Source organism: Rosa rugosa, chromosome 1, assembly GCF_958449725.1.
Source record: "Rosa rugosa chromosome 1, drRosRugo1.1, whole genome shotgun sequence".
Taxonomy (NCBI): domain Eukaryota; kingdom Viridiplantae; phylum Streptophyta; class Magnoliopsida; order Rosales; family Rosaceae; genus Rosa; species Rosa rugosa.
Window position 1 is genome coordinate 14,313,559 of NC_084820.1, and position 14,055 is coordinate 14,327,613.

The 14,055-nt window shown below is 37.4% G+C and overlaps 1 protein-coding gene and 2 long non-coding RNA genes across 6 annotated transcripts; 2 read left to right on the top strand and 1 right to left on the bottom strand.

The window, feature by feature from the left end:
• The first annotated feature begins 1,079 nt into the window (after positions 1-1,079).
• On the top strand, positions 1,080-2,629 carry LOC133719928 (dof zinc finger protein DOF2.1-like). The gene has a single exon (XM_062146124.1). The coding sequence runs from the start codon at positions 1,380-1,382 to the stop codon at positions 2,355-2,357; it is 978 nt and encodes a 325-aa protein (XP_062002108.1). The 5' UTR covers positions 1,080-1,379; the 3' UTR covers positions 2,358-2,629.
• A 3,852-nt stretch (positions 2,630-6,481) lies between these two features.
• On the top strand, positions 6,482-10,197 carry LOC133727332 (uncharacterized). Of its 4 annotated transcripts, none has more exons than XR_009855121.1 (5): positions 6,482-6,789; positions 6,878-7,437; positions 7,566-8,340; positions 9,251-9,406; positions 9,957-10,197. It is a non-coding gene; the product is annotated as an uncharacterized LOC133727332 (long non-coding RNA). The 4 variants fall into 4 exon arrangements; XR_009855123.1 differs by having other exon boundaries at positions 6,487-7,437; positions 7,566-7,733; positions 8,175-8,340; XR_009855122.1 differs by having other exon boundaries at positions 6,489-6,789; positions 7,354-7,437.
• An 836-nt stretch (positions 10,198-11,033) lies between these two features.
• On the bottom strand, positions 11,034-12,658 carry LOC133735195 (uncharacterized). Its single transcript, XR_009858836.1, has 5 exons — positions 12,523-12,658; positions 12,256-12,304; positions 11,889-12,076; positions 11,739-11,798; positions 11,034-11,121 (listed from the first exon to the last, which is right to left on the bottom strand). It is a non-coding gene; the product is annotated as an uncharacterized LOC133735195 (long non-coding RNA).
• Positions 12,659-14,055: the final 1,397 nt, after the last annotated feature.

Sequence of the window (14,055 nt, forward strand, 5' to 3'; positions counted from 1 at the left end):
ACACTAATGATGAGTGTTTCAAATGCAAATGAGAACTAAATTTGCTCATGCAGTACTTGATAGTAGACAACAAACCACACGATCGAATTATTGGTTTAAATGTTTAATTAGGTTTTGAAAATGACTGGAATCAGTGTAAAACTCGATGGCTATCATATATATGTGCTCAGTGAATGTGGGTGTGGGGAAGGCAAAATTCAAGCCATAAGTTTCGGGCAGTAGTAGTGTAGTACTAATACTATTCGGCTTTAATAGTTGATGTAGGGACGTTGGCTTTACACGTAGTTCCATGTGATTAGCCCACTCCTCGAACCAGTAATGATGGTTTTCCAACAGCATCTTCAGGAAGGAAACACAAAAGACCCCCACACACAACAAAGATTATTCTTTTAGAAAACTTGATTGCTAGTATCATTATATATTCTCTTTACTACCTCCCACTTCTAGCAATATAGAATTGAAATTTTATATTGCCAATTGCCCTAAGCAAATCTTTTCTTGGTATATACAATGCAAAAGCGCTTCTGCACTAAGCTCACAGTCTAAAAAATTCAGATCAATTAAGCTCATTCAATTACGAACTCTAAATTATTTCCATAAAACAAATTTGGGTTCTGGTCATTCAACCTCGGAGAAACACAGTAGCTGGTTCAAATAGTATACACAGAGCATTTTCCCTAAATTTACCCTAATTAAAGTGGAAAAAGAAGAACAAAAGGTAAGAAGTGCAAGTAGATACAAAAAAAAGTTGATTTCCACCATAAATTTTAATGTTCCATCATCTGAGTATCTCACTGTGATTGGAATCATTAAGGAAATAATGTAGACTGGTCAGGTAGTGCTATTTCTGCTCAGAGAAAAGATGGATCGGATGAGTAGGGTACGTAGACCTGGAATTTGAGAAAAGACCATTACTTCCCTCCAAAAACCACCCACAACTGAATTCCAAATCCAAATACCACTTTGTATTATACATATATTTATGTATAGACTAAAGTTCTGATAATATACTTTCTTACACATGCATAGAGACCTATATATTAAAGCTTCCCCACTACCAGTCCTCCATTGAGTCCATTCTTTTAAACCCCAGAATATTTGGCCAGCCAAGGGATACACGTACTTAAGTCTAAGTCACACAAGGCCAGCCGGCCAGGAAAGCCATTTTATTTGATACTCCACCTCACTCAATCCTCTCTTCACATATATAGGCTAGCTAAGCTCACACATACACTAAATACACAAAACAAAAACCACTTTCTCTCTTTAGCTGGCTTTCTCTCCACTAACTCAAAAAGACTCCATCTTTATTTGCTGCTTTTCTTGTTTTTGGATTGTTGTAGATCTACAAAGAAGAGATAATCATCAAAGATTAAGAGATGATCCAAGAACTGTTCGGAGGCGCAGGCTTTAATACAGGAGGAGTAGGAGGAGGAGGAGAGAGGAAAATCTCCATTTCTTCTTCTTCTACTTCTCTTTCGCCTTCGCCGTCTCCTTCTTCTTCCACTACTACTACCACCACCGCCGCGGCCGCTGCAACAGCGAATTCAGAGAACTTGAGATGCCCGAGATGCGATTCTGCCAACACCAAGTTCTGTTACTACAACAACTACAACCTCACACAGCCCCGCCACTTCTGCAAGACTTGCCGCCGCTACTGGACCAAGGGAGGAGCCCTAAGGAATGTTCCGATTGGGGGTGGATGCCGGAAAAACAAGAATGGTACCATGTCAACATCGATAAGCAAGACAGCTGTGGCCGGGAAGTTGAAAACAATGGCGTCGGAGATCGGGAGGTCCGGGTTCGGACTCGGGTTTGATCACGAAGTGCAAGCAAGTCCGATACTGTGGGGTTCACCTCAGAATTCCCATATCCTAGCTCTACTAAGATCCAGCACTCCAAACCCTAACCCTAACCCTAATGTTCAACTGTGTACTAATTCGGTGAAGGAAGAGGGGGGCATGAATATGATTGGGTCCCACATGATGAGTGAGTCTTCTGGAGCTGGAAATGATGCAATGACAGCTCGGACCTTGGGGTTGGATCCGCTGAGTTCTTTCTGGAGAAACAACCAGAACGTTCAACCTCCACACCACCACCACCAACAGAATGGTAATTTCTTACTTGGGCATGAGGTTCAAAGCAACCAAGGAATTCAGGAACTATTTCAGAGGCTTAGATCATCCTCTTCATCAGGTAGTTATTATTCGCATGATCTTAATAATGGGGTTTCTTCATCTTCTACATCATCGATTTTGGAGGCGGCTCCGGCTGTTGGTGGTGAATTGGGTTATAACTGGAACCCAGCGTTTACTTGGTCCGATCAGCTCCCTACAACAAATGGTGCATACCCTTAAGTTAATAACTTCATAATTAAGCTTCTTCTTTGTCTACTTTAGCTAGTTAGCTAGGTTCTTAATCTTTCTTCTTTAATTAATGTTTTTTTTCTTTTCTTTTCTTTTGGGTTGTGTTTGTGTGTGGGTTGTGATACTGCTAATGCTTTAGCATTAGTCAGTATCCTACTGTTATTTTCTTCTTTTTATGTATGTGTGTTTTATGGTGTAAAGGGATATGAGGGTGTACCAATTAAGAACCAGAAAATTATATGAAAACGTTTGTTATTTGTTAATGGAGTGCTATTTCTTGGTGTATGTTATCACATTCTTTGGCATAAATTATATGTTAGTGCAATAGTTCACATTATTTCTTGAGAGAAGTGCTGGATGATTCAATCTTTTTAGGTGGGTAATTGTAAATATGTAACCCAGCATTACGTACATTCAGTTATCTTTGCCAACTCAAGTGAAATGTAAATTTTTTTCATTAATTGGTTCTGGGTAAGTAAAAATTGCAGAAATGGAACAATGTTTTTGGTTTGTTACATATTTGATAGATTAATAAATGGTAGTGGTGGGTGTTATGGTGGAGGGCAGATGAATGAAGATGAAGAATCTCAGTGAGTAGTAGACTAGTAGTACTGTTTTGGTTGCTAGAAAGTAATGAATGAAGTGAAAAAAGCAGAGCCTTTGATTCTTACACAGTAGTCCGTCGTCAGAGGATTCCTTCTATACCAGCTGAGCTGCTGCAGCCTTATCCAAACTTGTGCCTGCCCTCTCTGCGCTACTTGCCTGCTTATCTGCAACAGTACTACTGCTGCCTGCTTATGCATCTTTATGTAAAGCCGGCTGTTTGTGTGCTCTCTCTCTCTCTCTCTCTGAAATGTTTCTTGCCTTCGATCGGTTGCATAGCACGAAGCTTTTGATGCTTTTATACGTTTCACATTTAGCCCTGATCGATGTTTGGCCGATTAAGCAAAAGGCAATGGAAAACTTTACAACAGCCTACACTAAACAGTAATACTGAACTTCCTACGCATAGAAAATGGAAATCCTTCAGTTTTTGGTGTTTAGAGAATCAGCATGACTAAACTGAAGAAAGGAGTATTGTCACTCCAGCATAATATAATTCCACATTCTCCGTCTATTGTTCATTGGTGTGGAATAGATCTTAATAGTTAGATTTCTACAATTCTACATATTATCATAGTCTGACTATGGGCAATCCAGCATTTCAGCCAATAGCATCCCCCATGCACTTGCCTTGCGTTGATGTGTGTGTATATGAGATGTTTATGTGTAATCCTGGCTAAATACTTGCTGGTTATTGCTTAGTAGAACTTATATATGGTGAGCGCTTAGCTCAGGTACCGGAGAGCATGCAGCTTCCTCAAAACTTGGCCTATTCTTAGAGTACGGAGATTGATTCTCTCCGACCTTCTCATGTTTAGATAAAAAGTCTTGCAATATTATGTATCTCTAGGCTTTTGAACAGCATTAATACATCCAAATAGGAAATTATTTCTCTTAGTAGAAATTTCTGGATTGCTTCCCTCAATGCAGTACGCATGTGCAAACTATAATAAGTTAGTTTTACGGTCATAATCATGTAGACATTATCATAGTCGAATGCACTTTCTCATAGCTAATTGAAGTAAAATTTCTCAAAAATTCGATGCTTCATGTTACATGACATTGTTTTTTACATATTGTCATCATAAAGTCGAACTTTTTAACGCGTGACTAGGGTCTAATTAGTACTTTATAATACAATACGTAGAACCCCGATATTAATATAAACTCGATTAAAGAATATTTTTTGACCGGTCCAGACTCGAGGACAACGTGTTAAATTAATAATTTGCTAAATTTATAAGATAGTACATTTAAAAAATTCATATAGACCCAATGTAATATATAAATTAATAATTCCTTGATACTACGCAAAGCATTCGAGCAGTTGGCACTAAAGAATAAAGAAATCTCAAGATTGACGGTTGTGAACTGCTTCACATAATCCCAAACCGAGCCTGTTGAGACACATTATACTATGACGAGGAAGGTACTCTACGTTCTCAGGAAGGAATTGAAGCTTTCACTCTTCCCTCCCTAGTCTTGATAGTGCAACGTCCCGCCTCTATGTCTCTGTCGTCGCATAATATGATTCGACTATGAGGCCTTAATAAATACACTACAACAAAAAACCTCATTTGCGATGAACAAGTTCCTCGCTGAAAACCGACATTTCGTTGCTGTAGTATTTTGGCGAGGAAATTTTTTTCGTCTTCAGTTCGTTGGAGAAAGCTCGTCAAGAAAAGTTTTAACGACGAAAAAACTATTTCCTCGCCAAACCCTTTTCACGATGAAATTAATTTTTCTCGTTGTTATTCTTTAGCGACAATGTTTTTCCTCACCCAAACTCATACTTTTTTCTCGTTAAAAAAGTCAGAGGATTACAAAATAGTCGTTAAATATATATTCCGACAAACTAGATATCGTCGTTAAATTATTTATTTCCTCGCTAATGATAATTAATAATTAAAAAATTAAACTCTGGTTTTTGGGACGAATATATTTTCGTCTTTATAAATAGTTTTAGGCGAGAAAGTTTTTCCTCGCTATAAGCCATTTTCAGAGAGGAAATTTTGTTTCATCGCAATATATATCCTTTCAACGAGAAAAAGTTTTCTCACTAAAGATACTCAATAACGAGGAATGTTTTTTCCGTCAATGTAGGATCTAACGTCTATAGTGAGGAAATTTACTTTTGTCGTTATTAGTTTTAGTCTATAGCAGAGAAATATTCTTTTTATTGTGGTTGTCTACTTATTACGATATGGTCTATGGGCAATACATATTAATTTATTCCACAGAGGATTCTTATTCAAAACTAGTTAAACAATAAACAAAATAATAAAGGAAATAAAAGAACATAACAAGAATTTTGGAACAGGAGAAACTTATATTGCAACAAACATAGTTTACATATGGTTTACAGTACAAAACTCTCTTGGTAGTTCATTATTCTCACAGACTTGAAGGAAAATATCAAAACCTATATTTCAAAGGCAAAAGTACATACTAGCAGCTTTAGCTCTTATTCAAGAAAGCTTAACATGACAAGCCTCACACATCCTTCACATTATTCACAGGGCTCTTCAAAATGGAAAACTAAACTTCATGTCCTGTACCTGCAATGTTTAGTAGAGGTTAGCATATGTAAGGGCAAGAAAAAATGCTTTAACATTTAGTGCTTCACATATAATTGTCATATAGTGCTTAACATACAATTGTCATAAATTACCCTTACCGCATGCCTGAAAATGTTTGATATTTGGTTTGAGTGCAAATAACATAAATCAATATCAACCAACAGACTATGAGCAAAACCAAAACTTCAACACCACATTTAATAAATCCAACACATCTAACAAATCCTAGCTATCAATCAACAAATCTTTCATATCTAGGAATAGATCACAATACTAAATCATGAAGCATATAAACCATTTAATGTGGCTTTAATTACACTAGGCTACCAATACAAAGAAATAAAAGACATATAGAATTAGAGTTCACACCCATGAATAAGAACTTTAGTAACCTTACTGGTAGGAACTCTAATAACCATACCGCACTACTAGAAATCTGTTCATTTACATCACATCATTTAAATCGGTTAGACTTGCACATGATGTAAAAAAGTAAGTTAACATCGTTTTAGAAAAATACCGATTTAAATGTATACCATTAACATCAGTTCTTAAAATGACCGGTGTTAAAAGTTTTATTTGAAAATTTGCGGGAACCTCATTTTCGTGGACGCGCTAAGTGTTTTAATGAATTCAAGGACGCGGGGACGAAAACTTAAAATTTTCACACTTAAAAAAAAAAAGCACTCGGCCCGACCCCAAAACTTTCTCACTTTGCCTCAAGCCCTAATATCCATTCTCAACCCCAGCATCACAAACTCGAGCTCCTAATCAACTTCACGAACCTTCCTCCTCCATTCTCCGCCGGAATCTGAAGAGCCGAAAGCCCGACCTCGATCTGAAATTGAAGTAACAACTTTGAATCCTGAGCCGGCCTCGATCTGAGATTGGCAGAGTTGAAAAAATTGAAGAGGCTCGCTCTGGTCTTCTCCGCCCTCTGCTCCACTCTCCTCCTCGGCCGAATCCGTCGGCGATAGGCTCTTCATCTCACCTTTCCACTACTCCCGATCTTACGCAACCACCCAAACATTTCACCAAGACAAAAAAAAAGGCCGCAAAAAGTGGTTCATTCTACCTCCGTTCACTGCCACCGTAAACGGCGCCGCTTTGGGACGAGAGCTCTCAGAGATGTGTATATTAAACCCTCCACCTCCTCAGCTACGACGGCGCTTAAATGGGTCACCAGGTGCTGCCCCGAGATTCCCAGAAGCCTTGTTCAGAAGCTCTTTCGCTTAAGACAGGTTAAAGTCTTTTGAAGTTTCATTACATTTTGGAAATGGGTTCTTGAATGGTGATTGGAAAGTGGTTTGCTTTGATTATTTATCACAGGTTCGAAGAGAAGCATCTGACATGGATCAATGTGTTAAGGGTATCTGAAATTTGTATTAACTTTTGTTTTGTTTTGTAATGGACTAATGGGTAGAGCTCAGAGCTTTTGTTGCAATTATATGGGGTAGTTTTGTTTCTGATTTCGATTTTCGTGAAGGTGGGGGCTAAAGACTTGATGAACTTAGAAGATCGAATATGTCTTCCTATTTCTGTGAAAGAGTTCCCTGATGATAAATAAGAAGAGGGACATTATAGTGAAGAAGAAGTAAAGTTTATTCGTAGCCTTGTGTTGTATAAGGTTCATAACTGTGGTCTCTATCGCTTGTGTGCATGTTAAGCTAGTTATCTTGCTTACACATGTTATTTGCAATTTTTTGTTTATTAATATGCAGATTCTGTTGTTCCTTGTCTATTGAAATTGCCGGCACTGTGTTATAGAGTAAATAAAGTGAGATTCATCTCTATTTATGTTTCAGTTTTACTTGGATTTGGGTTTAGGAGCAGGATGACAAGAAGGCCCCTGACTCTGCTGCTAAAGTCAAAGGCGAATCAGCCAAGAAGTAAGTTTCTGATCTCAAGATTCTTCAACTATTTCTGGCTGGTTGATTTTGAATTGGAAATTTGATCATAATATCTGATTGTATGAGTGATCTGTGAGTCTAATTTGTTTATTATTGGTTTTCTGCAGGGGATATGTTGGAATTCACATCTCAGGATTCAGAGATATCCTTTTAAAGCCGGAGCTTGTACGCCCGATTGTGGACTCAATATTTGAGCATCCTTTTGAAGGTATACTATTGAATTCAATCTTCCCCGGCGACGGTATGGCCCCGAGATTGCCGAGTCCGTCAAACAGGTCCCTTTTTTATCCTTATTCACTATATGCTCTTCAATTTCCCTTTACGACTGGTTTATTTTGCATCGGAGTTGTGGATGATTGTATGTTTGTGTACGCATCTGTGTATAGTTAGCTATATACACTCACTCGCACTCAATGAAACTCTGTAAGGTAAGGGTGATGCCCATTACTTATAAAGATTAGATACAGAAAGCCAGAACTGTTACTATCTCTAAACTGTTGGTACTCTTTTGAATCTTTTTAGAACTGCATTTCTCATTGTAGTCACTGAAGTGTTATACTCTTGCATGCTTATTGAATGTAATGCTTGTTGCAAGAGTTGCTTCAATTTTAAATCAATGTTTGACGCCAAATTCCAAATTTCAAACCCCTTGAATCATTTTTTCAGCTTTTGTTTTTGTTTTGGGTTTTTTCTCTGCTAACTTTGACTGTCAACAGTGGGATTTTGTTTGTTTTGGGTTTATGGGTTTTGTTGGGTTGCTTTTGTTATGAGCAATGGGGGACTCAGGTGGAAAAGTGAGGTTGGTTCAGTGCCCAAAGTGTGAGAATCTTCTTCCTGAGCTAGCTGATTACTCTATGTATCAGTGTGGTGCTGTTCTTAGAGGTATGCTTTCTTCTTCTTTTTGATTCAAATTTTTTTTTTTTTGGGCTTTCTGTTTTTGTTTGTGAGAAACTTCAGGGAAAGATGGGATTTTAGTGTTGAAACTTTTACAATTACCAAATTAGGGAGTCTCTTTATGATGGTGATACTTGTGATTCTTGTAGAAATTTGTGTTTGATTTATGAGAAGGTTAGGAACCCAAATGAGATCAGGGTTTTTGGTCTTGAAATTTGGTATGGTATAAACCTCAAAAACACACACCAACGCAAAAAGGACTAATGAATTGGATTTGTGGGGCTGAGTTTTTTATAGCTGAAAAAATGCAACTTGCAAAGTTCATAACTCAATAACATTCTATTTCCTGTAGTGTTTTCTGCAGCCAAAATAAAGCAAATTTTTTGTTTATTTTTGAAAGAATTTGCTCTTTTCGGGATCAGACAACTAACCTTGCCTATAAGGGCGTTGTTTCGGTTTACCCTCCCATTGTTTTGTATTTTGGAATCAAATTTTAAAATTTGGGCCAAGAACAACAAGGTCAGTAAGAAGGCTTCATGCTTGTCTTTCTATGATGGAAAAACATGTGGTGAAGTGGGAAGGGGGATCATTTGTAAGATTAAGCTTGTCATGTTGTTATTATAAGCATGGTGGAAACTATTTTTTCTTTTCTCGGTAACAAATACACACACACACACTATATATATATATTTATGTTATATTTCTATTATAATTTTTGTCTACTAGTGTTTATGCCATAAGAAAGCACGCAGTTCACATATCTCAAGTTAATTTGTGTGCCTACTTGTGTGTTCCTGTGGTGTGGGGATGTGGGTGCATGCATCTTTATTTTTTAGTTTATGTCTCCCTTGTACTACATGTACATTTTTGTCGCACTAATATTGCATTTCTTGAACAGTACAAGGATTACAGATTGTGACTGGGATTACAGATGGATGGAGTACCCAGCTCATGCAAGAACTTCGAGAAATCCCTTGGATCAGTCGTTGGCTACATATGGAGACCATTCAGTCATGCGCACTTTAATTTGCTGTTAGTTTTCTCCAGCATATAGGTAATTTTAAGTGTTGTATTCTAGTCCTATATTTTGAATTTGGCTTAACATGTGTGTGAATTCCCAAAATGCAAAGTGATACTGTCTTGAGTCTGTGCAGTACAATAGACCTTGTAAATACAAAGTTGAGTGTGCTCAGGCTTTACTTGTTCAAAAATGTTGTCACTGAGCACTGAGCTCAGAGCTAATGATTAATGAGCTGCAGCAATATATTTATATGCTTCATGTCATGTTCCAGACGCAGTATTCTGGTTTTGGTTCTCTGTTATGCTATTTGAGCTACTTCAATTCTTGTTTTTCATAGGCTGTGTGCATTGTGCTGTGAATTTTTCCAGTAATTTTATCTGGTTTAAGCATTTCAATCACAGAGTTTGCCCATTTTGTTGTGTTCAGTTCATGTTTTTGCTTGTTCTGATTTCCTAATACTCTGATATTATTTGGACCATTTCAATTTTCCAGACCTATAGTAGTTGATCAAACTGTTATTCTGCCGTGTATAGAAGTTGGTTTAGTTACTAATGATTCTGCTGTTTCTTTGGTTTTGTTCTAGGTTAAGATATGGAATATTCAGGAAAAGAAATGTACTGCAGTTCTGATGGGGCACACTTAGTATGAAATCTTTGAGTTTGGCGTACCCATGCAACTCTTTATCTTGACTGAAAATGTGACTAATCTTTTAACTTGTTCATATGTTTCTACGCTAGCATTTTTAGGTTTGCAGTTTTATTTTGTGAATTATGTTGGATCATGAATTTGGACATAATTAATGGAATGCCTCAATTTTTAGATGATGTGCTTGAGTTAATATATTGAGAAATGTATTTCTTTTCCAAGTAGTAGCTAGATGCAAACTTTGCATGCAATCTCAATTTAGAGATTAGAAATCAGTACTAAAATAAAAATCGATGTCTCATGATTACCAACATATCGAAATGTGCCCACAAAATCGATGTACCTAAAACCAGTGCACATCGATTTATAAACACGAAAACGTAATCTATTGTCGACGTACAAATCACTTATTATAAAGTAAACCAATTTACCATGAAACACAGAACATTAGTTTTAAAAACCTGAAGTGATGTCTACGACGAAATAACACATTAGTTCATATCAAAAGAAGCGATGTACATAAAACCAGTAAACATCGTTTTACATGAACAAAAACGATGTCCCCTGTACAACAACACATCATTCTTAATAAAGTAACCGATGTTGCCTAAGGCCACATACATCGTCCTTAGGAAAATAAGGTGGCAAGATGCATGTAAAAATGGCCAAGAACAAACAATAGTTTTTGAACACTGATGTCTACGACAGTATTAGACATCATTTCTGAAATTGTAATCGATTTAAATGTTCACTTAGGTATTGTTCGAGATATATTTTACTAAGCATAAAATGTGAAAATATGAAGAATTAAATATAGTTAACATATAAGATTATGATGATTATAACGATTATACATCGATTTGTGTTTTAGAATCGATGTTGGTTGTTGTCTGGGACATCGGTTGAAAACGCGCTTATACTGATGTCTATACTTTTCTCTACACCCACTAAGACATCGGTCGAAAATTAGTTTAACATCGGTCCAGAACCGATGTCTATGAACAAAATTCTAGTAGTGCCGGAATCTAAATGTATATGTAGACATGCATACTTGACAATCAAACCTAGATCGCTCCTTGTGTGCCCTTCCCTGAACCACTGCACTGAAATCCAACAAGAAGCTCAAATTGTGAGTCTTTTCAGTTAAAACATAAGTAAAAAAAATTGCAAAACAAATTCAACATACTTAAATGATATCTCAGAAGAATCCTCAGAGCCATTTTGTGGCAATATTTCCCTTTCAATGGATAGGAACCATATCTAATACCACAAACAATTCTTGATAGATAAGTCCATGTATCAGAATAAATGTTCAGTCAAAGTAGATACGCATATGAGTGCTTACTTTGAATAGCAACCCTCCCCATTACCACCACATAGTACTGCCATATCCGTTGCAGTACACATGAGAAACAGAGGTAGTGCAAACCTGAAGCCTGAGGAACAGAGATAGTAAAATCCACCCAAGCAGTAAAAGTTCATAAAATTCTTATGTTATTTTTTATTTCAAGTTTGGGGTATTGATAGCACTTGTTAATCATATTCAGGTAAACAATTCTTAACAAATGATATGAGAAAAAATATCATATGCATACCAAACAAAGATCTGTCCAAATTAATTCTAACATATCAATCCAGGAAATACAAAGAACCACCAAGAGGCAATTTGCATTACTAAAGCACCAAAGTTAATTGAAATGTAATTTATGCCGTTCATTACCAAGGAATACATGCTGAGAACTGTATTTGACTCCAAAGATGCCTTCACCAACTTTAGCCCCTAAGGGTAAAAACAAACGCCAATAATTAATATCATATATACATGTATATGAAATTAAATTAAGAGAATTATGAAGGGACTATATCAAACCTCTTCCGTGTCAAGACTAACCAACTTCTGTTCAAGGGCACCAACCTCCATAACATTCAACTCTTTAAGCACATCTACAATTGATATGGTAGACATAGGCTTCACTACCAAGTTATCCATAATCACGTATGTAACACCACCCTTGACGTACCCTCCATTGCTGCACGGCGCTTCTCCAGTAGATGCAGCTGTTGCAGACAGAGCGCATTCACACAATAGAAACCAGCCAAAGAAGCAAATCAACCAAGCTGGGTCAGGTCCAGATATCAATTACCATCACCGCAAGGCAAATAACAAAACAAAACCATGCAGTTTAGATCCAGAATTCCAGATTTGATTGGGATCGCCCCAATTCTATAGGAATTACCTTTGGATTGACCTGCTCTCAACAGCTCCTGGTTTTGAACCCGCACTCACTAGAATAAAATCAAAATAGAACCATCATCAATTTATCAGAATGGTGAATTCAATTCGAATTGGGGGAAAAGAAAACCCATGAAACAAAACTCATCAGATTGATCTAAAATTCGGGGTAATCGGTTGTGGGTTAATTTCTACGGAGTTTTCGTCAAAGCAAAACCCTAATCAACCCAGAAGATATTGACGAGAAGAAGGTGAATTATTAGAATTTTACCTGTATGAAATTCACAGCAAGAAGAGTATAGAATTAGGAAGCCCTAAATTGTTTGGGAGCGATGGTGAGAGCGATAGCGAGGGTCGAGAGAGAGAGAACCAGGGTCGAGAGAATTGGGTTCTTTTTTAGTTTTGTTTCTCTATTAATTGAGTTTTCATTTTCGTCTTGGGCGCCATTTCTTTTTTCATCGCCGCTTTGAACATTTAAATGTTCCGCTTTCAATTTTTTTCATTTTTTTTTCAAATCCCGCTTTAATCTTTCACTTTAAAATTCAGGGTTTAGGGTTTAGGGATTAAGTCACGACAATGGTTAACTAAATGATTTTCAATTTAAAAGGGGCTTTGTAGACCTAAATCTTGAACGATTTGTCAAAATTAGTTTGCATAGTGTCAACTATTCAATGTCTAGTACTAGTGTTTGGCTCTAATTTTGCTGCAGCTGGTCAACAGTCTCTTTTCTTGCGCGGGCGTGCCAGCACCGTTCGGGTGCGATCGTCGGGAGTGTCCCTTGACCTGACTTCTATCAAGCGATTGTAGACGAGGAGAGCACCAACCTCGTCGTGGGATTCTTTGTGCCTCGTGGTGAGGACTTTGCTGAAGTTTCTTCTTGTTCACAAGTCGATACTCAATATTGCAGATTGAGCAGAGCGAAATCACCGGGAAGTATTGAGATCTTGCTAAAGCGTGACTTTAGCTTGGCTGGGTTGCTAGGGCGTTACCCTTGCTTGACTGGTTCTGTAACCGTTGTGGTCGCGGCACTACCGTCGGCTCCCGAGGAGACTAGGACCGAAGCACGTTGACAGAGGGTTTGGTGGCACTGAAAGTCGGCTTCTGAGAAGACTAGGACTAGGAGTGTGATCACCGGTAAGAGAAAGAGAATGAGAGGAGTTGCTCTTAGAGAGGTTTGCTCTAGAGAGAACTTAGATCATCTTAGAGATGTTGTTGTTGAATGTGAATGTGTGTTTTAGAATGAGAGGAGAAGGTGTTTATATAGGGAAGAAAAAGAAGAGTGAAATGATGAGTGGAAGAAAAATAATGAAAGTGGAGTATGAAAGTGATTTGTAAAATATGGAAAAGATAGAGAAATGATGAAATGAAAGCAAGGCATGAAGGTGCAAAAACATGGAAGTGATGATGATCTATTAAAGAGATTGTAGTAGAAAAATATATCCAAGGAAAAAAAGAAAAGCATCTAGCTTTCTTCATGTGGGTAGGAAACATGAACATGTGAATATTGAGCTGGTTTTAGGTCAGTTTCTGCCCCTTTATTCCTTCAATTATTTCTCCAACAAGACTTCAGATTGAGCCTTCAACTTCTTCATAAAAAATGTTCCACTATGAGTGTAGATCATCCTGACAAATTTTCAGAGCTTTATTCCATGCGGTTGGGCTGGAAATGCTGCTGGACCTCTTACAGGTCCAGTTTTCCAGTTTTGCTTCTGTAGAAAATTGGACTGATTGTTTGAAGGCTTTCCACTCAAAAAAATCTCTGGCACTCTTCATAAGAAATTATCCTTGGGCTGTCTAGAATGGA

Coding starts and splice junctions, on each gene's coding strand:
- LOC133719928 (XM_062146124.1), top strand. CDS start 1,380: ATGATCCAAGAACTGTTCGGAGGCGCAGGCTTTAATACAGGAGGAGTA.